Here is a 22915-nt window from a genome sequence, read left to right as displayed (position 1 = left end):
TAAGAAACCTCTTAACCGTTTAACCCTTTATATGCCGCGATTAATGCTGATTGCGGCATATAAAGGGAAAGACTAAGGGGGACCCTTGTCACAGAGAATTGCTGTGATTCGATCTAGGCCCTACCTTGTAGGGGCAGAAAGCCCAGGGTCCTTTGAAGGACCCCAGGGCTGTCTGACCATATTCCCTGTTAGTAATTTATCGTTAAAAATATCTAAGTAAGAAATCCCCTTAAAGGCTATGTAAACCTTTCAGCATTTTTTTTTAAAACATATTAGAGGATTTAAAACAAGTTTTTAATTGTTTTTTATTATATATATTATATATGTATAATATTTATTATATCATACATATTATATATGTTTTACTTTTTGAGATACAGCTTCTATGTATCCTGGATGCATAGAAGCTGTATCTTGTGCTCAAATCTAAATCCATCAAGTCAGCGGGACTGATGGCTTTTGGTGACAGCGGGTCCTGCGTGTCTCTGACACACAGGATCCACCTGTTATTGATCAGATCTAAGTCATGAACTTAGTTGTGATTGATAACAGCTGGATCCTGCATGTCTCATTGTCACCAAAGCCGTTAGTCCCACTGACCTGACGGATTTGGGTTTGAGCCCAAGATACAGCTTCTATGTATCCAGGATACATAGAAGCTGTATCTTAAAAAGTAAAAAAAAAGAAATAATAGAAACCAATCAAAACGTTGTTTTAAATCCTCTAATATGTTGTTTTATTGAAAAAAATATATGCTCAAAGGTTTACATAGCCTTTAAGATAATAAAAAAATGGTATTAAAAAAAACTCACTAAAACAAAAAACTTTAATAAATATAAATCCCAAGGCATAAAATAATATAAACATATTTGGTATCTTCACAGCCATAACCACCTGTACAATAAATGTATAACAATTTATAATCAGCGGTGTATGGCGTAAAAAACGAAAAAGGGGCAAAATAAAAAAAATAGTTCTTGTCCTCAAAGACAAAATTGACCGGGCCCTCAAGGGTTTAAAGCAACTGTCCATTCATGAGTTTAAAACTGATATGTAAGTCAGTACCTGTAGGTGCTCCTTACCTGCAATTTATTGTCCTCAGTGCTCACTGTTCTTTTTAGCTCATCTCCATTAAGGCAGAGCTGTAACCTGTGACTACATCTCAGCTACAGTGCCTACTGGGAGTCTGAGGTAGTCTGAAATTCACATCCTGTCTCATCATTGGTTCAGGCTGCTGCTCTCTCCCTCCCCACTGATGCTCTACCTCTTCAGATTGGCTGCTGCATGTAAACACAAGCCCATCACAAGCTCAGCAGGAAGTCAGTACAGGTGGAAGGGATTTATATTACAACAAGAATAATTATCAAGTACCGACTACTAAACCAGTAATGAGAAAAAGAAGAACATCAAGTAATTGCAATACAAGTAGTCAGGCATATGAGACTTAGTAAGGGGGAGTCCGGCATTTTTTGGTGTATGTAGAATTGATGTAACCAGTCAGCACAGTTATAATATTGGAATAGTCATACATTTCATTCTACAACATATAAAATAATAGTATTAATGCACAATGCGTAACATAATTTCCTGTTGATGAAAGATATAAGAAATCAATGCGGTAATAGCCAAGTCAGAGGAAGTAAATAGGTAATAGACTCTATAATAAGGCAGCAGACCAGGCTGGCAAAACAAATTAGAAAAATTAATTAAGAGATGCAAATAATGGATCCGGCGGGCTGAGACTCTGCAGTGCTTTTATTTCATCATAGAGCAATGTTCACACCATCCTAAGGACTTATCTTTGTGCTGTTCTCTGCATATATATACTACAACTTTATATAGGTTATTATAGATAATCATTCAAAGGGTTTTATTCTCTAAGTAATAAAAGTCATTCAATTAGAGATCTGCTTATGAGGGAGAAAACAAAACGGAGGCCAGGCTTAGCTTTGATATAAGCAATGAATGGAAGATATACTACTCCAAGAGAAAATAATAGATGAATATGAATACGCCATAAAGCTCTTTATGTTCCTAGGATATGACCAGATTTAAAAGGGGTTGTCCGAGAGTATAGGAAAGGAAAGTAGCTGCAGGAAATGTTATAAAATACCAAACCAAACTCATTACTCACCTGTTAAATCCTCCACAGCTCCAGCGCTTATTGCTCGGTGGTCCCCGCCCGTTTTCGTTTACTTTTCATTCAGTGATGACATGCCGTACATCCACGTGATCACTTCCACCAATCACTGGCTTCATGTACGGCATGTGTCTGTTGAGGCCAGTAATTGGCTACAGCGGTCATGTGAACAGCAGAACATCCAACAAAGAAAAGTAAACACAGAGTGGAGGAACCATTGGCGCGTTGGCGCTGGATTTAATGGGTGAGCAATGTTTGGTTTGTTATTTTATACAATTTACTACTATTTGCTACTTTCTTTTCTTATATTCTTAGACATTTTTGCCAGGAGATGTCCCAGTTTTCTTGGTTCTTGTGATGGATTGGCTACTTACCCGGTCGCCATGGACAATGCCTCTCTCCGTCCCCCAATGCTCTGATACTGGCCCTGTTGCTATTCCTGGCTGCATCTCGGTCATTGCAGGGAAGCGCGTGCTCTGTGCCCACCCTCTTAAAAGGTCAAAGCGCACCTTGTATTTTTTGCTCCGCTTACGGTTGAGCATCTCCAGTTTTTTTAAACCTGTTCCTGCCATCTTCACCATGTCTGATCAACCATGTCTGATCAATTCTGAGGTTCCTGACTGAGTGTAAATATGTGGTTTTCACTTGCTATATTTGGATTGACCCAGACTGTCTTCTAACTTCGCTTTCTGATCGCCACCTGCCCTGACTTGTATCTGTGTTCCCTGATTGCTTGAACTCTCACAACCCTGAGCTCCGACTTGTACAACCACGCTTCTACCTCACAATTGTTTATTATGTGGAAACCGTCAACCGACCTTGCAGTGGCGCAGCTATAGGTGTCGAAGCGGCCGCAATTGCGACCCCTGCGGCACCCCAACCATGTCTATTCAGTTACTATAGTAACTGGGGTTTATGTAATAAACTACACGGGCCCCTGTTACTATAGTAACAGTATACTTACCCTCCTCGTTCCTGAGCGGAACGCTGGTCCGGACATCTTTAGCATTGTGACGTCACAACGCTATGTACTGTCTGCTGGGGCCCTGTATCTAAGCCTACCATGTGGTAGGCTTAGATACATCGTCCAGCAGACATTATCACACATGAGCCATGTATCTACTGATGATATTTTCCCTGTCGAAGGGACTAGTCCAGTCCCGAAACTGGTCGGATCTATTTTATATAATTGTATCGTGTTTTAGCAATTTATGCTTTCCAAGCTCTGTTTTGTTTTTTGTTTAAAAAAATAAATAAAAAGGCTTTCATTTATACCTCCTGCACATAGTAGAGTTGTGTTACTAGCAGCGCCTCCGAAAATCCCACTATTTTTTCCTACAAGTATACTGCCAATATATAGACAGAGATGTCGGGAGCTCCCTGTAGCATATGTTTAACGTATACATGTGATGGATGACATACAGTTGCATCCGTCACCCATAGGCTCCTGAGCCTAATTTACATCTGCGTTGGAGGCTCCGTTAGGGGCCTCCATCACAGATTCTGCCGGAAACAATAGCGCAGCATGCTGCGCTATTGTTTCAGGTAAAGTCATGGACACGCCAACGGAACCCATTAAAGTCAATGGGTTTCCGTCAGGCGTCATTGTCTCCTGCACTTCCGCCATTTTCGTTGTTCTGCTACCCCTGGTGGCAGTGGGTACTGGGGTAATAATGGGGGTTAGTGCTAGCCTCTTCACCGGCTAACATTAAGCCTCGTCTTATTAATGGACGCTGTTAATCAGTCAGCGGCCATTACTAAGGCAGTAGTAGCAAAGTATAAAAAAATACAGAGACATAGAAAAAATATTTTATTGAAATTAAAACCCTCACACAACCTGTGTTAACCATTTTATTGAGAATAAAAAACGCATCGAAGTAGTCCTCGAATCTGATGTAGTCCCAACCTGTAAAAAAAAACAAACGCACAAAAAAAAATTAGTAACGCATAAAAAAGCAAAACTATTATACCTTTCCCGGGTCCAGAGCTGGTGCCGCAATGTCGGCGATCTGAACCCTATATCTAAGCCTATCTGATGTGATACTGTCTGCTGAGCCACTGTTTCTAATCCTATCCATAGCTATAGGGTCGTAGTGTTAGGATATGTTCACATACAAACTCAAAAACGTCTGAAAAAACGGAGCAGTTTTCAAGGGAAAACAGCTCATGATTTTCAGACGTTTTTTAAGTCCCTCGCTATTTTCTGCGTGTTTTTACGGCCGTTTTTGGATCTGTTTTCAATAGAGTTTATGAAAAACAGCTCCAAAAACGTCCCAAGAAGTGACATGCACTTCTTTTTCACGGCCGTTTTTCATAACAGCCATGTAAAAAAACAGCCTGTCAGAAGAGAACGCCGTTTTAACCATCGAAATCAATGGGCAGATGTTTGGAGGCGTTCTGCTTCCGATATTTCGGCCGTTTTTCGGGCGTTTACAGCCCGCAAAACTGCAGAAAATAGGCCGTGTGAACATACCCTAATAGATATGCTGTCTCATATATATATATATATATATATATATATATATATATATATATACACACACACACATACATTTTTTTGGGGCGGACACATATATATTAGGGCTGTTGCCCCTGAAGTTTCAAGAACTTAGTGACGCCCCCGGCTGCTAGTGCTGTATTGTTGGGTCACTTAGGAGACCCAGCGATGTAGCTGAAAGCTGTGGGCCGTCGGCCATGAAGAGAAGTTTGGGGGCCAAGAAGAACTTATGCACCGGGGACAATGAGGCTTTAGCTACGCCCACCCGGAACCTTGTTATACCTTGTTCAGTCCATACCATTGTGAGGGGCGTTTTTAAGATGAAAATCACAAAATGTCTTAGACTCTACCCCCCTGTTTAGCCCAAAACCAAATCTAATAGTGACACTGTGGGTTCACTCACGTCTAGAATCCTGTCTGTAACCACAAAGTGCACATCAGACTTTGTTTTAGGTTCAGTTCATAGAAAATGGTGATTCCACCAGGAACATATAAGACAAAGAAAACATCCATATTAATGTAATTATTTTTAGGGGTAAATACCCACATCCTATGCACATTGATGGGACATGGTTTATTACGACTTTTCAGGGAAATGCATTATGTACGGTAGAGGAGAACTGTAGATTCAGATCCCCACAATTACTCTCCAGGTACAATCAACAGAATATTGGTACCATTTATGGGGGATAGTAATGGAAGGAGCAGGGGGGCTGTTACAACAGCCATTCACTTAGCTTCCATATTGACTCCAAAGGTGGAGCTGTCTTTTCACTTAATTGGCTATTAATATTATTTTGTGACACAATTCAATAAGGGAAAATATCATCCCTTAGTTATAAAACCCCAGATAATAACCACAAATGACAGATTCTGTAGTCCTAATTAAAAAAGATGCAATGTATCAATGGTGAGTATTGGAATAATCGTCGGATGTCTTGTAATGGGATATATAAATGACTAATTGCAATGAGTAATAAGGCTACTAAGCCTAATTGAGATGTGGATTTAGCAAACACAAGAATAACCTATTGAGCTTGCCTGATCTGACCTCCTCTCTAATAGAACAGCTTCCTGGATATTTTAGCACTTCCATCTTGCTCTACTTTGAATAAACTTTGGTACCTCCATGGGTATCTTCTAACGCTGGTATTTATTAAATTCTGTTTTTGAGTGATAACATAGAACTACTGTTTTTTTTTATAGCCAGCGTTATGCGAAAACTATGGTTGTAGTGGATATTAGTATTGTAAACATTAATCTATAGTGTCCAGTCTCCTGGTGCCCACTGATTTAGTGCCCTAATCCTTGGTAGCCAGGGGTGCATTGGTCGTCACTTGGACTTGTTTAGTGGTCACTTAGTTGCTCGCCTCCCCTGTTAGCAGAAGGTGATTAGTAGCGGAAAATAAAAGAGGGAATATATAACTTCTGATCCATCTCTTGTGATCAGGAGCGGTTGTCATGTGACATAGGGGGGGCACGACGGCAGAAGTCATCTCTGTCTAAGTGTCATACTGTCAAAGTGTCCTGGCAGTTATACATGGCACAGATCTAACATCCATCTCTCCTCTCTTCTCTTCATACAGGTATATAATCCATTTAATTCCTGCATGAACCTCATCCCTGCTGTAGCTGCATTTCAAAAAGCTGAAACTTTTATTTTATGGTACTCTGCTTTCCTGTCTTGCTATATAGTCTAATGTTATCTCAAAGTTTTGTCAAAGTGTTTGATCGTCGTTAAGTTTTATGAGCATCCAGACCTGCTAGTTTGTTTGTTTATCTCTGCATAGCTTTTTCACCTCATGTGTCTAGTTGATTTGATTAATAGCTGAACGAGCTTAATTAGGCCTAGATCTGAGCACCTACTCCCCTATAAATTTAGATGTAGCATATGGGGAAGGCACTCGTGCAGGGGGGCAGGACGGCAGAAGTCATCTCTGTCTAAGTGTCATACTGTCAAAGTGTCCTGGCAGTTATACATGGCAGTTGGACAGGGTCAGTGACAGGTAAGCTGCATTACCAAACCAGACAAACTAGCCCACGCTCTCAATATTAGATTTCTAACTATCTGTAAACAAACATGTTTGCCACCGCTCTCATCATTATAGCTGCTCTTGGTTTTCAATCCTATCGCCCATTTAAGACTTGCCCAAACACAGTCCGCATCAGTCCTTCTATCCTGGCCTCACCCATGTACAGCTCCCATTCACTATTCACTTTCCTCAGTCAACTTAACCCATCTCATCCCACTGCCCAACATAAAAAACGCTCTCATAAATCACAGAACCATCTGCTGTCACTCTCCATTCTCCTGCTATTAGCTGCAGGGGACATCTCTCCCAACCCTGGGCCCCCCTTTTCTTCTGCCAAGCTCAACCACTTACCTGCCACACATAGAAACCCTGCAAATCTTCTTGCCATTCCTTGTAGGTCTTCTCCTGTCTCTTTTAACTGTGCTCTCTGGAACTCTCGGTCCGTGTGCAACAAACTCACCTTTATTCATGACTTATTCCTTTCTAACTCTCTCAACCTTCTGGCTCTTACAGAAACATGGCTACACCTGTCTGACACTGCTTCCCCTGCTGCTCTATCTTATGGTGGTCTCCAGTTCTCTCATGCCCCCAGACCTGAGAACAGGCAGGGTGGAGGAGTAGGTATACTTCTTTCCCCACACTGCACTTTCCAGGTCATTCCCCCGGTCCCCTCACTCACATTTCCCTCTTTTGAAGTCCACACCCTCAGACTCTTTCACCCTTTTCCCCTCCGAGTGGCAGTTGTCTACCGCCCACCGGGCTCCCCCCGCCAATTCCTGGACCATTTTGCTGCCTGGCTTCCACAATTTCTATCCTCTGAAACACCCACTCTCATCATGGGTGACTTCAACATCCCCATTGATAACCCAATCTCCTCATCTGCCTCCCAGTTTCTATCTTTAACCTCGTCCCTCGGTCTGTCACAACTTACTAACTCTCCTACACATGAAGACGGGCATTCACTTGACCTGGTCTTCTTCCGGCTCTGCTCAGTTTCTGACTATTAACTCTCCTCTCTCGCTTTCTGACCACAATCTTCTCTGCTTTACTATCAAATATTCTCTGCCTCCTCAGGTCATCCCTACGTATCAGACATACAGAAATCTACATGCCATTAACACTGTGAAATTCATAGACAGTCTACAGTCCTCATTGTCCCCTATCTCTTCCCTCTCCTGTCCCAATCTGGCTGCCAAACTTTATAACAACACTCTCAAAAATGCATTGGATGAAGCAGCCCCCACTACACTCCGAACCACCCGACAAAGACGACGACAACCCTGGCACACGCCTCAATCCCGCTTTCTTCAGCGGTGCTTGAGATGTGCCGAACGACTGTGGAGAAAATCGCATTTGGATGCAGATTTCCTCCATTACAAATTTATGCTCAAAACTTACAACTCTGCCCTTCACCGCGCCAAACAAGTCTACTTCACTTCTCTCATCTCCACACTATCTAATAATCCAAAACGCCTCTTTGATACTTTTCACTCCCTCCTTAGTCCTAAAGTGCAGACACCAATCACAGATCTCAGTGCTGAAGACCTGGCCAATTATTTTAAAGTTAAAATTGACAACATCCGGCATGATATTCTCTCCCAGTCCCCTAGTAACATCGATCCCCTTCCCCCCCACACTCCCTCTTCTTCACTCTCAGCATTTGACCCAATAACTGAAGATCCCCTTCCCCCCCACACTCCCTCTTCTTCACTCTCAGCATTTGACCCAATAACTGAAGATCCCCTTCCCCCCCACACTCCCTCTTCTTCACTCTCAGCATTTGACCCAATAACTGAAGATCCCCTTCCCCCCCACACTCCCTCTTCTTCACTCTCAGCATTTGACCCAATAACTGAAGAAGAAGTCTCGAGGCTCCTCTCTTCTTCTCGTCCTACTACCTGCCCTAGTGATCCTGTCCCCTCACACCTCCTCCAGTCCCTCTCCCCAGCTGTCACTAGTCACCTCACTAAAATATTTAACCTCTCTCTTTCCTCTGGTATCTTTCCCTCCGCTTTTAAACATGCCATTATAAACCCATTATTGAAAAAACCAACACTTGACCCATCCAGCGCTGCCAACTACCGACCAGTCTCTAATCTGCCCTTCATCTCCAAACTCCTGGAACGCTTGGTCTACTCTCGCCTTATCCGCTATCTCTCTGCTAACTCCATTCTTGACCCCTTACAATCTGGTTTCCGCACTCTACACTCCACAGAAACTGCCCTTACTAAAGTCTCAAATGATCTCTTGGCGGCTAAATCGGACGGTAAATCCTCTCTCCTGATTCTTTTGGATCTCTCTGCAGCCTTTGACACTGTAGACCACAAACTCCTACTTAACATGCTCCACTCTATTGGCCTCAAGGACGCGGCTCTCTCTTGGTTTTCCTCCTATCTCTCTGACCGCTCATTCAGTGTGTCATTTGCTGGTTCCACTTCTTCTCCTCTTCCCCTTGATATCGGGGTTCCTCAGGGATCAGTCCTAGGTCCACTCCTCTTTTCTCTCTACACAGCTCCTATTGGACAAACCATCAGCAGATTTGGCTTCCAGTACCATCTCTACGCTGATGACACCCAATTATATACCTCTTCCCGTGACATCACCCCTGCTCTAATACAGAACACCAGTGATTGTCTGTCCGCTGTCTCTAACATCATGTCCTCTCTCTATCTGAAACTGAATCTTTCTAAAACTGAGCTCCTTGTGTTCCAACCATCTACTAACCTCCCTAAACCTGATGTCTCTATCTCTGTGTGTGGCACTATCATAACTCCTAAGCAGCACGCCCGCTGTCTCGGGGTTATTTTTGACTCAGATCTTTCCTTTACTCCTCACATACAATCACTTTCACGCTCCTGTCATTTTCACCTAAAAAACATCTCCAGAATCCGCTCTTTTCTTACGGAGGAAACTGCCAAAACTCTCATTGTTGCTCTGATTCACTCTCGTCTTGACTACTGTAACTCAATACTAGTCGGTCTTCCCCTCACTAAACTCTCCCCTCTCCAATCTATCCTCAATGCAGCAGCCAGGCTCATCTTTATGACCAACCGCTACACCAACGCCTCTAATCTGTGCCAGTCACTGCACTGGTTGCCCATCCCCTTCCGAATAAAATTCAAACTTATTACTCTCACCCACAAAGCTCTCCACAGTGCTGCACCTCCTTACATCTCCTCCCTCATCTCTGTCTACCACCCTACTCGGGCTCTACGTTCTGCCAACGACCTTAGATTAAAATCCTCCATAATCCGAACCTCCCACTACCGTCTCCAGGATTTCTCTCGTGCTGCACCCGTCCTCTGGAATGTGCTACCCCAGACAATCAGATTAATTCCCAATATCCACAGTTTTAAACGTGCCCTGAAAACACATCTATTTAGACAGGCCTATAAAATTCCCTAATCTGACTCCTTTTCATGGCCCTCCATTTAGATTAGTCATCAGAATAAGATTCCCTCACACTCCTTCTCTTCATGTCCGTCATACACGGATACTGGCTGGTGACCGGCTCATGCAGCTTTATGTTACCACCGCATGTGTATAAAAATGGCCGGACCATTGTACAGAACAAACACTATTACACTTTGTGTCTCCCTTATGTCCTCATAGATTGTAAGCTCTTGCGAGCAGGGTCCTCACTCCCCAGGTTTGAATTGTAAATTAACTTTGTCACTATGTAATGTCCGATATTGTTTTCATGTTCCCTCTACATTGTAAAGTGCTGCGTAATATGTTGGCGCTATATAAATAAAGATTATTATTATTATTATTATTATTATTCTTTCCTTGTTATCGGAGAGAGCAGCTGTCATATGATGGCAGCTTCATTCTGGGTGATCAGCAGGATGTTGTGTAAGAATTCTGATGTCTATGTTAGAAGGTGGACATTGTGACTGGAACAGGCTACTCCTGAGACAGTCATCTCCTCATGAGCCTACATCATGTCACATCACACCTGCTCTTTAATACACTGATGTAGCCATCTTTGTGTAACTGCCTCGTACACTTTGTCAGGAATTAGTAGTAGTTTTATTTTAAGACCTCTGCTTGTTGTCAGTAAATGGAAACATTTATTGCTTATCTTCAGAGGCTGAAAATCCTTTCTGGTCTATAGCGATACTGGGTTAGGGCAAATTTCCAGATAGCCTGTTGTTAGGGTTGTTGGTAGCCACACAACCATAATAACCAGAACTTTTTTTTCTGTATTATCCACCAAAAATAATTTTTCTATAAATTAAATGCCTCTACATATGTGCCACAAAACACTACAAATTATCCAATAAAAAACTAGGCCTCATACAGTTACGTTCATATAAAAAAAAGAAAAAGTTATGGCTGTAGGAAGATTTGCTATGCCCTCAAAAGGGTTTAAATGCTCCTGGGAGACCCTCAAGGGCTTACGCACACAGCCATATTACGGCTCCGTTATTTTTTAATTTTTTTTGTGGCGCTGTAATAAGATTGCCATAGCAGTCTATAAAGCTTTTACTTTATCTCCGTATAGATATTTTTTTACTGTCAGACTCTGTGCATAGAGTAGTATTTTTCGATGCTTCTAGGGAATAATATCTTCGTAGATATGGTGCCCGGCGGAGCCTGTACAGCCGCACATGGAGGCCCCGTACTAGGGAGTTAAACAACCACTGTGTATATGGCTCTGCTCTACACGGACCAATGATCAGGCAAATGAGCGGTCAAATGAACGCTTGTTCCCGCTTGTTTAAACAGGGCAACGATCAGCCAATGCACGAGCAAACACTCGTTCATCGGCTGATCGTATCGTCTATGCAGCAAGAAATATTATTGTTATCGGCAGCACATCTCCTTGTGTAAACGGCCGACATGAAGGAAATGCTCGTCCCCATACATAACGGATCATTGAGTCTTGTGTCCATGGAAGCCAATCAGAAGCTTTTTTTAATTCATTAACTTCATTAATTTCCTAAACGTCTGCAGATTTTAGTTTTAGTTTTCTGCTGATAACATCACTGTTTTTACGAAATTATTTTATACATACGGCCCTAATAGTCATTAACCCTTAGGTTATATAAAATAATAGTTTTATAAAATAATATGAACAGCCCAGTGAGGGTTTCTCATCCAGTTATGGTCAAGTCCTATGTTCAGTGCATGTTGATAATGTGCACACATGATACGTATTAAATTGCATTGAATCAAATGCATGCATGCGGTCCGTGGCGTACATTAGAGGAGTAATCGGCTTTTAGAGCCGGTGACAGATTCATGTGCTGGATATTTATGTCTATGCATGTCACACAGATGATGTCACACTTATACAGATGTGTCATTTGGCGCAACTTGGGCCATTTTAAGATGAGATATTATTACAAACACAAATCCGGACCAACTAATTCTTGATTTCTTGGGATTTATGATGCTGTTAGTTCTGGTCATTCGACTCGTGGTTGAACCGGGATTTGGGGCCATAACACAGATGCCAATATTGCACTCTTTTGAAACCAAAAGGTGATTTTACACAGGCAGATTTTTGCCCGGCAACGAGCGACGAACGCCAATAGCAACATGTGGATCAGTGCTTGTTTGCTCCATTTCAATAGAGCAATGATCGGAATGTATGGGAATGAAAAAATGTTAGTACGATCATTTCTCCCCATACATTTTGCATCTTGTCAGCAGCTGTCAACAAGCGACCATTTCTTGGCAGCATAAAAGATCCAATTAGCCAACAAAAAACTTCAGCTCGCACCGCAAAAAAACAAGCCAGACACTGCCAAAGACACAGCGGAAAACATCTGCCGAGAAATCGTTCATAAATTGACCTGTGTTTTTTGAATCACTGCTCTTTTGTTGCAGGTTTTCCACATTGAATCCAATGGGGAGGTAAAACCCACAACAAATAGGCAAATGTTGCGACTTTTGTGGTGGAAAGCTGCCATTTTGCTGCAAAAATTGCAAATCAGGAAAAAATATATAAAAGAGTTCATACCTACCCCTGGGCGTTGCCATAGCAATGTGATCCTCTGTTCTGAGTGCAGCGTGGCCCTTTTGGGATGATGTTTCATCCCATGTGACTGCTGCAGCCAATCAAAGGCTGTAGCAGTCACATGGACTGCAGTGTCATCCCAGGAGGCCGGTCTGTACTCAAAACAGAGGGACGCGTCGCCATGACAACGGAGAATGGGGTAATTGTTAACTGGGTTTTTTCTAGCAATATTTCCGCAGCGAAAATTTCGCCCGAAAAAACGCACCACAACTTGGTGCAGTTTTTCGGGCGGGGAGTTCCCTGTGGCTTCCAGGATGGATACATTGTATACTTTTACACAGCATATCCACCCTGTATTCACTTACCGAAAATATGATATCGCTGTAATCATATTGACCGCAGAATAAAGTTAATATATAGTTTTTACCGCACGGTGAACGCTGTAAAAATTAAACCCAAAAACAATGGAGGAAACATATATAGTTTTTTTACTCTACTCCATAGAAAATATTCCAAAGGAAAAAAAGAAAAATAACTGTGACGCGAACAGGTTAAAGGAGTTTTCCGTGACTAAAGGCCCTTTTACACCGGCCGACACTTGGCCAGTGCAGCAAGCGCTGATTATTGAGACATCGTTGATCGACGCTCGTTTGCTCCTGTCACACAGAGCTATGGATGGGGGATGAGTGGTCGTTACTCTGATCGCTCGTCCCCATACATTATCATCATGTCGGCAGCGTGTCTCCTTGTTTACACATGAAAAGAGCTGCCAACAACGATAATATATCACTTTTTTTTAAACGATATGACCAGCAGATGATTGAGCGTTTGCTTGTTCATCTGCTGATCATTCCCCTGTTTACACAGGGAAATTATCGGCAACGAGCGTTCTATGAACTCTCATCTGCCCGATAATCATCCTCTGTAAAGACATTGATGGCCCATCCCTAGGATAAGCATTGTGCCTTGTCTGCGTGGTCCTGGGAGCTGGTGTTTTTAACCTGCCCTTGTATCAGTAAATATGGCATATTTTAGTGATCTCTTGTAAATTTGCTCTCATTTTTATTAATTTGCTAATCAGTGTGACGATTTTATTCTAATTTTCAATGTCACATTTTCAGTTATTTAAAATGTATTACAAAATGTTTTTGCATTTTATTTTTGCACTTTAATTCGCTACCACAAGGATAAAGATTTATTTGTTTTAAATCCAATTCTCTTGTGTAAAGTGCACTGGAGCATTGTCTTCTGATGGCTTTAAGTGTTTTGTTTATCTCCTTACTGCGCATGTCCATATCATTTCCCTGTCAAAACATCCAGGGAATCAACATCTACATTGCTCATAGATTGCAAGCCATACATTTTTTTTATTTCGCTGTCGGACTTAATATCCAGTAAGAAATTGAATTTTACTCCTTCTATCCGTGACGCAGAGAACATAAATAGTATGTTTCACTGTTCTGGCACAAGGAGGGTTAAATCTGGATCTGCATAACCACATCGTCTTGTAGGATACATTTATTTTTGTATATAAAATGGCGGCTGCAGACTAAGTAGTATCAACAATCTGAGGCTTCACCTCACGAGGGTATACCTGGCATGTAATTTGCACCATGGACAAGTTACATAAACCTTTTAGATAAAGGGGGAGTCTTGTATTTGGTTGCAGTTTGCAGATTGATTTAGAATGGATGACAGCGAACTGGCACTGGCCCATTACTGACGAAAGCTGCTTATCCCCCCCTTGGTTGCCATAGAGATGAACAGGAGCAGCGGAGAAGCTGCCAGTGAGAAATTCAGCATCAGGCATCTGTGGGGGTCTGCAGGAGGAAGGAGGCAGGATCAGGGAGACGGCAAACATGGACTTGCATTGTGATTGTGCTGAATCCCCAGCAGCTGAGCAGCCATCAGGAAAGATTAATAAAACCGCTTTTAAATTATTCGGGAAAAGGAAATCGGGCAGTGCTATGCCAACGATATTTGGTGTGAAAAACAAGGGAGATGGAAAGACCACAGGCAAGATGGGCATGGTACGGAGCAAGACCCTGGATGGATTAGCTGACGCCGTGCTGGAGAACAGCAAGAAAGACGAGCAGTGTCCATCGGAAGCTGCTGCTGCTGATACAACAAGCACTGACGCCAACAGACAGGCAGTCACAATAAAGACAGATGTTTCGCCCAGCAGCCCCGTATCTAAATCACACAGTTTCTTTTCTTTGCTTAAGAAGAATGGGAAATTAGAGAACGTGAAAGGGGAGAATGCAGAACAGAGAGCTGGCGGCAGACAAAAGAAGGGACTAAAGGGCTTGTTTAACAGTATACGGTGGAATAGAAAAGACAAGAATTTCAAGGACGATAAAGAAGGGGCTATAGAAAATCAACCTGGCCTTATTTTGTCCGGTTCCTTGACAGCAAGCTTAGAATGCATCAAGGAGGAAATACAAAAACCTTTGTGTGAACCAGAAGTACCTGCAGAGACTCTCACAGTTGACTGGCCCTGTGAGGAGCCGAGTGGGGAAGTCACCATCTCACTTGAGGACAATCAATTTACAGCAACAGAAGAATCTCCGTGCTCATCACAACAACCTATCAAGCCCCAAGATGGGGATGCTGCAGGTAGCCCGCACACAGAGTCCACGGACCAGCTTCCAGAACCAGCAGTGGAGACCCTACAGGAAAAGAAGGATGAGAACATAACAGGTGAACTTACACTAAACAATATTTCCTTTGTTGAACCTGAGTGTGATAGTGGGCAAGAAATTGCAGTCCCCGACCCTGCTACTGTTGATCCACCCTCTGAACAATCTTTTGATCGTATATGTTTGATGTTGGCTGATGTTACATCACTGAAAAGCTTTGACTCTCTTACAGGATGTGGTGATATTATTGCCGACCACGACGATAACGGAGGCAGCGGTACCGGTGCAAGGCTTATCCATGGAAATGGCAAGAAAGCCATTTTCAAAAAGACCCCAAATATTATTGTGTATCAGGGAGGTGGAGAGGAGATGGCAAGTCCAGATCAGGTAGACGACAATGACATCCAAGAATTTTTGGGGATGATACCGCCAACGGAGGACGTAAACAAAGAGGTGGGAAAAGTGAGTACTATGAGACAGTCCTCAAGGGAGGAAAAACATACAGAGAGCACGTGTGATACGACTGTAGCAAAGCCATCTAAGCTAAAACAACTTGCTACTAATTGTAATGACAAAGGGGATGTGAAAAGTCGAGGGAAGGAGCAGAGAGACTCTGTACGTAATAGTGATGAAGGTTATTGGGATTCACCAACACCAGGCCCAGAGGAAGAGCCCGCTAAGAGTACGGGAAAGAAAGCGCTATCCAGAGACAGCTGCAGTGGAGATGCACTGTATGACCTATATACAGAACCGGAGGAAAACACAGCCAGAGCGCATGCGGAAGAGAAAAGACCATGCCAGGCACACACCAAGCCCCTCTCTCCTGTAACCATCACATGCCCTGTCAAGGCAAATTTTACAAAGGACTCAAAAATACCCATCAGCATTAAACACCTGCCAGTTCATTCCCCCAGCCAGCCAGCGGACACTGGTAGTAGCACACCATCAGCTGCACCAGTAAAAAGTGAACTTCCAAGAACAAAAATCCCAGTCTCAAAAGTACTAGTAAGACGGGCCAGTAATAAGGTCATAACTGGACCTTCAGGTAAAACAGCATTACATGAACCAGCTAGGAAATAACTTGACCTCTTGCGGATAACTCAATTTGCTGTGAGCCGCTACTGTCTTACAGGCAAGCGGGCATCTAAAAGACAATACAACAACTTGCCATACAATCCAGGTCAAATTTTACCCACTATACAAGAAAAAAAATTCTCACTTTTTTCTTTTTACATGTGTATATTTGTGGTAAACCTCTTGGCATCCAGAAGGTTTGTAATGCTATTGATGTGTCAGAGACATTTCAAAACATAATAGACCTTGGAAGATGATGAATCGCTAATACGTCTTTATTCATTCTGCTTAACCCTCATGGATTTCATTTCATTACTAGGTTCTTTTGAACAGTCAGGGATGCAAAGTTCAGCTTAATGGCAAGAGCTGAATCGTTTTGCCAAAAAATGATGATCATAAATGATGAAGGTTTTTGTAAGTTTCGAAGAATGTATACAAAGAGGCCTTTAGGCTCTGACGGCAGTAGGACGCTTGCCCTCAGGCTCATACGCTTCTATGATATAGGGAATCACCAATTCCAATGGTCAGTACAGTTTATTGTGTGTATGTATTCTTAGAGACATCATTCTTATGTTCCTACAAGCTAAGCTATGTCCTAGGTAAGTTCTAACCATTGACAAAACTGTTTTTGTATCCTAGGGTGGTAAAATGCTTGAAATATTAATGAAAGCTGGAATCGAGATAGAATTTGATCCAACAAATAACATACCAGTTATCTTTAATACTTAGATGGATTGGCCCTCTTAAGACGGTCATCTCTTTGTTAAGATGTCCCCACCCCTTGTATTGTATTGTAGTGGTGTTTGAGTTCACACAATGCTTATTAAAGGGGGTAGATTTGAGGCACTAGAGGTGTTATTCCCTAGTGCATTGAAGGTGCCTGGTAGAATGGGTGAAGGGCTTGTCCTATCTGGAGTAACATTCAGTAAACAATCTACCACTAAACCCTATGAAAAATGTGTGGCTCCATCTTTTGGTGCTGTTCTAGTGTGTGTGGGTGCTTAGTAGACGGGTGCCCAGAGTAGACAACCCCTTTAAGTGTTTGTTATGAAGCTTTTCCAAATAGATTCTTGGGAATGTTGCCAACGTAGCTTTCCAAGGAGCGGTCTATCCTGCGTCTACAAGCTCTCCACGGGTGGCAGCTTTCTGATGAGGAGGAGATCAGCACAAAAGGCTACCCTCATTATAGTCCGTAAAATGCTTCCTGCCTAACACATCATAAACACTGTGGGGGGGGGGGGGATTTATTAAAGCACGCTACGCCAGAAATAGAAAAGTTGTAAATTACTGAGTTTTTCCACAAAAAAATTGCGACTTTTGCATTTTTACATCAAGTTTTTTCTGGACAGTGGGTGGGACTTAGTAAAAGGGGTGGGGACTGTCACCTTTCGACAAATTTCCTATTATCTACACCAGGAAACTGGCTGAAATTATAGCGGAAATGTACACCGGGCATAGATTTTCCCTTCAGACGCACAGATGGCAAGAGATGCACCTAATTTAATAAAAGGTGCCCGCCTCTTAATAAATTAGGCGCATTTTACTCCAGCGTTTTTTATTATGACGGAAATATGAAAGGCCAGTCTTAATACATTTTCCATAGTACCATCAGCGGCCCCATAGAATAAGGAGCTACATAGAAAATGTGACTATTCAATCCAAGACTAAGGCCTCATTCAGATAGGCATATTGGACCCGTGTTTAACTGCCCGTATTCTGGATCTTTATGCAAACCCCCGGGTGGGTCTATTTAACTGTATTTCCAGCAACATTAAGATCTATGGTGCGGTAAGTTTAGTCCGGGGTCAGTATAGTAGAGCCAGGTGTTACATCCGGAATACGGACAGTTAAACGCGGGTACAATAGGTCTATGGTTGAAATGGTTAATAAGACCTCTCATTGAGCCATGTTGCTTGGTTTGCTTCATTTTAGACTATGCCAAGTCCAATGCCCATTGTCATAGATAGCCATTCACTGTAGATACACAGCACTGAGTAAAGAGAGTTCTATTGGATGCTCGTTCCCTATGTGGGGGAGACGCAGACCAGCACTGTACAAAATATAAAACAGATCTATTGTTTTTTATACTCTGAAATATAGAGCTGCAAATCCTTTCTACCTGTACAGCACATGTATGGACCAAATCCCTTCTTTTGTCTGTATTCTGTACATATGTGTATATCTACGGGTGTGAGTTTGTTTCTGTGTATATATGCACAAAGGTGACTTTCCTCGGAGGCATCGCAAAGCATTAAGAGAACAGGCTTCCAAAAAGGGCCTGAGAAATAAACACAATTTAATATATGTTGCTATTTTTCTATTTTCTATTTGTGTCTAATTTGCAAGTCGTGGACTAATGTCATTGCATATCAATAACAGATGACTGTGATGGACTGAGGCTGTTGTATAATATAACCTGTACAGGCACCGTATATAATAGACAGGTGTTTCATTAAAGATTACTTTTTGTTAAAAACAGCATGATCTCTGTAATCACTGATTAAATTTGTTTTGTGACGGCATTAACAATAGCAAACCATAAGGAGACAGGGGGGTTAATTCACTGGAGAGAATCCTGCCCACAATGCATTGCGTTTCATGGTTATCCCCCTGCCTAACAAAAGAAGCGTGATTTACAAATCTTACTTAATGCCCTCTAGAGGCCATTAAGGGAATTACCAGGATAACAGGTGATAGTGATCACAATCCAGCATACCTCCATATCATAGGAAAATTCCGTTTTCCTATTGACCTTTCAGAAATGTGAACACTCTACTATTCTCTTTTATCGTCTGATATCGCCATATGTCCCCAAAAAATGTTGGCACAACCAGATCGTATCAGATTATCCATGTGTCTTTCACCGCCTTACATTAAACCAGCCCTGGCTGGGGTTTAAAATTGGCTTCTGTGCGGATAACGCATCATAATATTACAAGCTCTGCTACATCTGGCATTCCTGTACCCGTTTTCCAACTACAACACTAGTAATGTTCAACATAATTCTTCTTCATTTCTAATACCAGATACATTTTATCATGTGTTTATCAAATAACAAACTCCAATCTGCTACATTGACAACCTCTGTTCTGCTGTATTTGTATATATGTTTGTATGTGTGTCCATGCTATGGGTCTGTCCGACCTTGTGTGGGAGGGGGGTGGGAGATATGCCCGCATTACGATAGACAGTCCCTTTCATTGTTCCCTTGGATCAAGCATTTTGTGATTGAAAACATTGTCTCTGTTGTTTTAATCCTCTGTCTGTCAATGGATTAACGCGGTTATCCGCACATTAACAGACTTATCAGCGTTTAATGAAAGATCAGTCTGTGCACGTTATAATGACAAAAAAAATAAATAGGTCTCAAAGTGTTGATTCTACAATTCTGGATTTAATGATAATGGGGTCAAAACGTCAATGCATTGTGAGACAATAGGCGATGTCACCCCCCCCCCATACACTGGACCGAATGGGACGTATAGTAATAAACATAAGTTATATGACCTCATGTATTAAACTTGTCCAAAGTCCATGCTTCAATTTTCCAATGAAATTGACAAAAAAATAGGTGATCTCTGATTTGTTGTCAATCAGTGTGTTTTCTGCAACTTTCTAAATACTTTTTATTAAAAATAATTTTTACGTTCTCAGATACAGCTGCTTTGTATCCTGTATACAGAGCAGCTGTATCTTGCACTGAAACCTGAATCTGTCAGGTAATCCGCACTGACGGGTTCAGTGACAGCGGCTTCTGCGTGTCTCTGCAGGATCAATCTGTTACCGATCACATCTAAGTTCATAACTTAGATGTGATCGATAACAGGTGGATCCTGCGTGTCAGACACAGGACCCGTCAGTACCGCTAATCTGATGGATTTAGAATTCAGTGCAAGATACAGCTGCTTTTTATACAGGATACAAAGCAGCTGTATCTGAAAAAGTAAAAATAATTTTTAATAAAAAGTATTTAGAAATTTGCACAAAACACACTGATGCGAATTTTCCTGCAGATTTCCTGAAAATGTAATCATATAAAATCAATACTTGTGAATTTTCCTGTAGATCCGCAGGTAAGGCTGGGTTCACACGACCTATTTTCAGACGTAAACGAGGCGTATTATGCCTCGTTTTACGTCTGAAAATAGGGCTACAATACGTCGGCAAACATCTGCCCATTCATTTGAATGGGTTTGCCGACGTACTGTGCAGACGACCTGTCATTTACGCGTCGTCGTTTGACAGCTGTCAAACGACGACGCGTAAATTGACTGCCTCGGCAAAGAAGTGCAGGACACTTATATACATTATATGCAGGACACTTCTTTGCAGCGTAATTTGAGCCGTTCTTCATTGAACTCAATGAAGAGCAGCTCAAGATTTACGAGCGTCAAAGACGCCTCGCATAATACGAGGAGCAGATTTTACGTCTGAAACGAGGCAGCTGTTTTCTCCTGAAACAGTCTGTCTTTTCATACGTAAATGCCTGCTATCGTGTGCACATACCCTAAGGGTATGTGCACACGGTAGCAGGCTTTTACGTCTGAAATGACAGACTGTTTTCAGGAGAAAACAGCTGCCTCGTTTCAGACGTAAATGCTCCTCCTCGCTTTTTGCGAGGCTTCTCTGACAGCCGTAAATTTTGAGCTGTGCTTCATTGAGTTCAATGAAGAACGGCTCAAATTACGTCTGAAAGAAGTGTCCTGCATATAATGTATATAAGTGTCCTGCATATAATGTATATAAGTGTCCTGCATATAATGTATATAAGTGTCCTGCACTTCTTTTGACGAGGCTGTATTTTTACGCGTCGTCGTTTCACAGCTGTCAAACGACGATGCGTAAATTACTGGTCGCCTGCACAGTACGTCGGCAAACCCATTCAAATGAATGGGCAGATGTTTGCCGACGTATTGTAGCCTTATTTTCAGACGTAAAACGAGGCATAATACGCCTCGTTTACGTCTGAAAATAGGTCGTGTGAACCCAGCCTTAGTCGTAGCAATTGATTGCAAATTTGCAACAAATGCGCGCTCATTCTGCAACATGAATGGACATGCTGCACATCAGGTCAATTTCCGCATGGAAAATCTGTTCAGTATGTAGTAGAGATTTGTTAAAATCTCAACCATTTTGCTGCTACTGTATTCCGCTGCAGATTTTCCATCCACAAATCCGGTATGTGTGAACTTAGTACTTTCTATTAAAGGGGTTGTCTCATCAGGACCACCTTTTAGGTTGTAGCCGTTATGAGATTGACCAGCTGATTGCCGCGGTACTGGCTTCAGAAAGCTGCAGTGATCAGTTGCTATTGACGGGGGTAGAGGCGCCTGGTCATACAAATGTGGGATTGCCTGCTGGACGTTCAAATGAATGGGCGACCATGTAATACATGCTAGTGTTGGATCTGCCAGAACGCTCTTTGTTACCAGGTGTCTGCTCTGGTTAATAGTGTAAGTATTGTTTTAAAGACAAATAATGATGCAAAGAAGGTACTCGGGTGAATGAAGAACGAAGCGGGCAATTGTGATTTAGAGAAAATATTTGCAACAGAGTAGTTCCACTTGCAAAACAATTTATCTATCATCTAATAGCAAGAAAATAATGTTCCACCTTTGACTGACTTCCTGTCTTGGTGGAATCATCTAAGATATATAACAGAGAGTAGCAAGATGTCCTGCTAATCAAGGACTGTAGGACTGACACCAAGAAAAGGGAGAAAATTCCGGGTAATGGCATGGCAACGTGTTTCTAGTCTTCTAGTTTTGCATTTTTGTTTTTACTGGCAAAAACTTAGTGTCCAAGAGAAATTTAGACCTTTAATTCGATTGTCCAGTCATTATGCTCCCCCTTGGGGTATACTAAGCATTGATAGGGGCCCAAAAAAGTAAAAAATAAACCTCTCCCTTTTTTCCGGCTCCCGGCTTCAGAATGGAGCAAAGGCTGGGGAGTGATGTCACCAGCTGTGCCCACCTGTTCCATTCACTTGGACTGTACTAATGTCTACTACAAGCAGCAGCAGGTTCTTAAACTACCGCTGCCCCTCATTTTACCACTGGAGCCAAGCGCTAGTCGAAAAGTCACAGCGACATACATCCCTATGCCTACCTCCAGGATTGTGGTATATACCATGTGAGAATAATTTTTCCAACAACATGACACTCCGCTCTGAAGGGTTTCATAAAAAATAATGGAAGCATTGATTTCAATTGGTGCTACAGGAAAGACTTATACAGTGGATCTGTGTCGCTCACTGTGAGCATGGGTTTTTCAGATAATCCCTTTAAACATGTGCAATACTTATAGTATGTTAACACAGGTACTAAAGGATCACTTCAACATACACACTGCAGCCATTTCCCTGTGGATTCTTGATCATGTCTTAAAGTGACCCAGATACTTTCTCTGACATGGGGCTAATTCTGAATTTGTGACTCCTCCAACATCTGGACAACCTGCGATACTGGCATTTCTGTGGAATGTTCCTTTTCATGAATGAATCTATATAATCATTAGGGCAGCAACGGTATAATTTCTGATGCTTGCCGCTCTTCCATCGATCAC

The 22915-nt window shown here is 42.1% G+C and overlaps 1 protein-coding gene across 1 annotated transcript; it reads left to right on the top strand.

Moving 5' to 3' along the window:
• The first annotated feature begins 14195 nt into the window (after window positions 1-14195).
• On the top strand, window positions 14196-18829 carry AMER2 (APC membrane recruitment protein 2). The gene is made up of 2 exons (XM_075851653.1): window positions 14196-15338; window positions 15510-18829. Exons 1-2 carry the CDS (start codon window positions 14498-14500, stop codon window positions 16355-16357), a joined length of 1689 nt encoding a protein of 562 aa, XP_075707768.1. The 5' UTR covers window positions 14196-14497; the 3' UTR covers window positions 16358-18829.
• The last annotated feature ends 4086 nt before the right edge of the window (window positions 18830-22915 follow it).

Source organism: Rhinoderma darwinii, chromosome 2 (assembly GCF_050947455.1).
Source record: "Rhinoderma darwinii isolate aRhiDar2 chromosome 2, aRhiDar2.hap1, whole genome shotgun sequence".
Classification (NCBI taxonomy): domain Eukaryota; kingdom Metazoa; phylum Chordata; class Amphibia; order Anura; family Rhinodermatidae; genus Rhinoderma; species Rhinoderma darwinii.
The sequence above is the reverse complement of the archived record's forward strand: the minus strand, read 5'-3'. Positions and strand labels throughout refer to the sequence as shown.

Coding starts and splice junctions, on each gene's coding strand:
- AMER2 (XM_075851653.1), top strand. CDS start 14,498: ATGGACTTGCATTGTGATTGTGCTGAATCCCCAGCAGCTGAGCAGCCA. Junction 15,339..15,509: donor GAAGGATGAGAACATAACAG/GTGAACTTACAC, acceptor ACTCTCTTACAG/GATGTGGTGATATTATTGCC.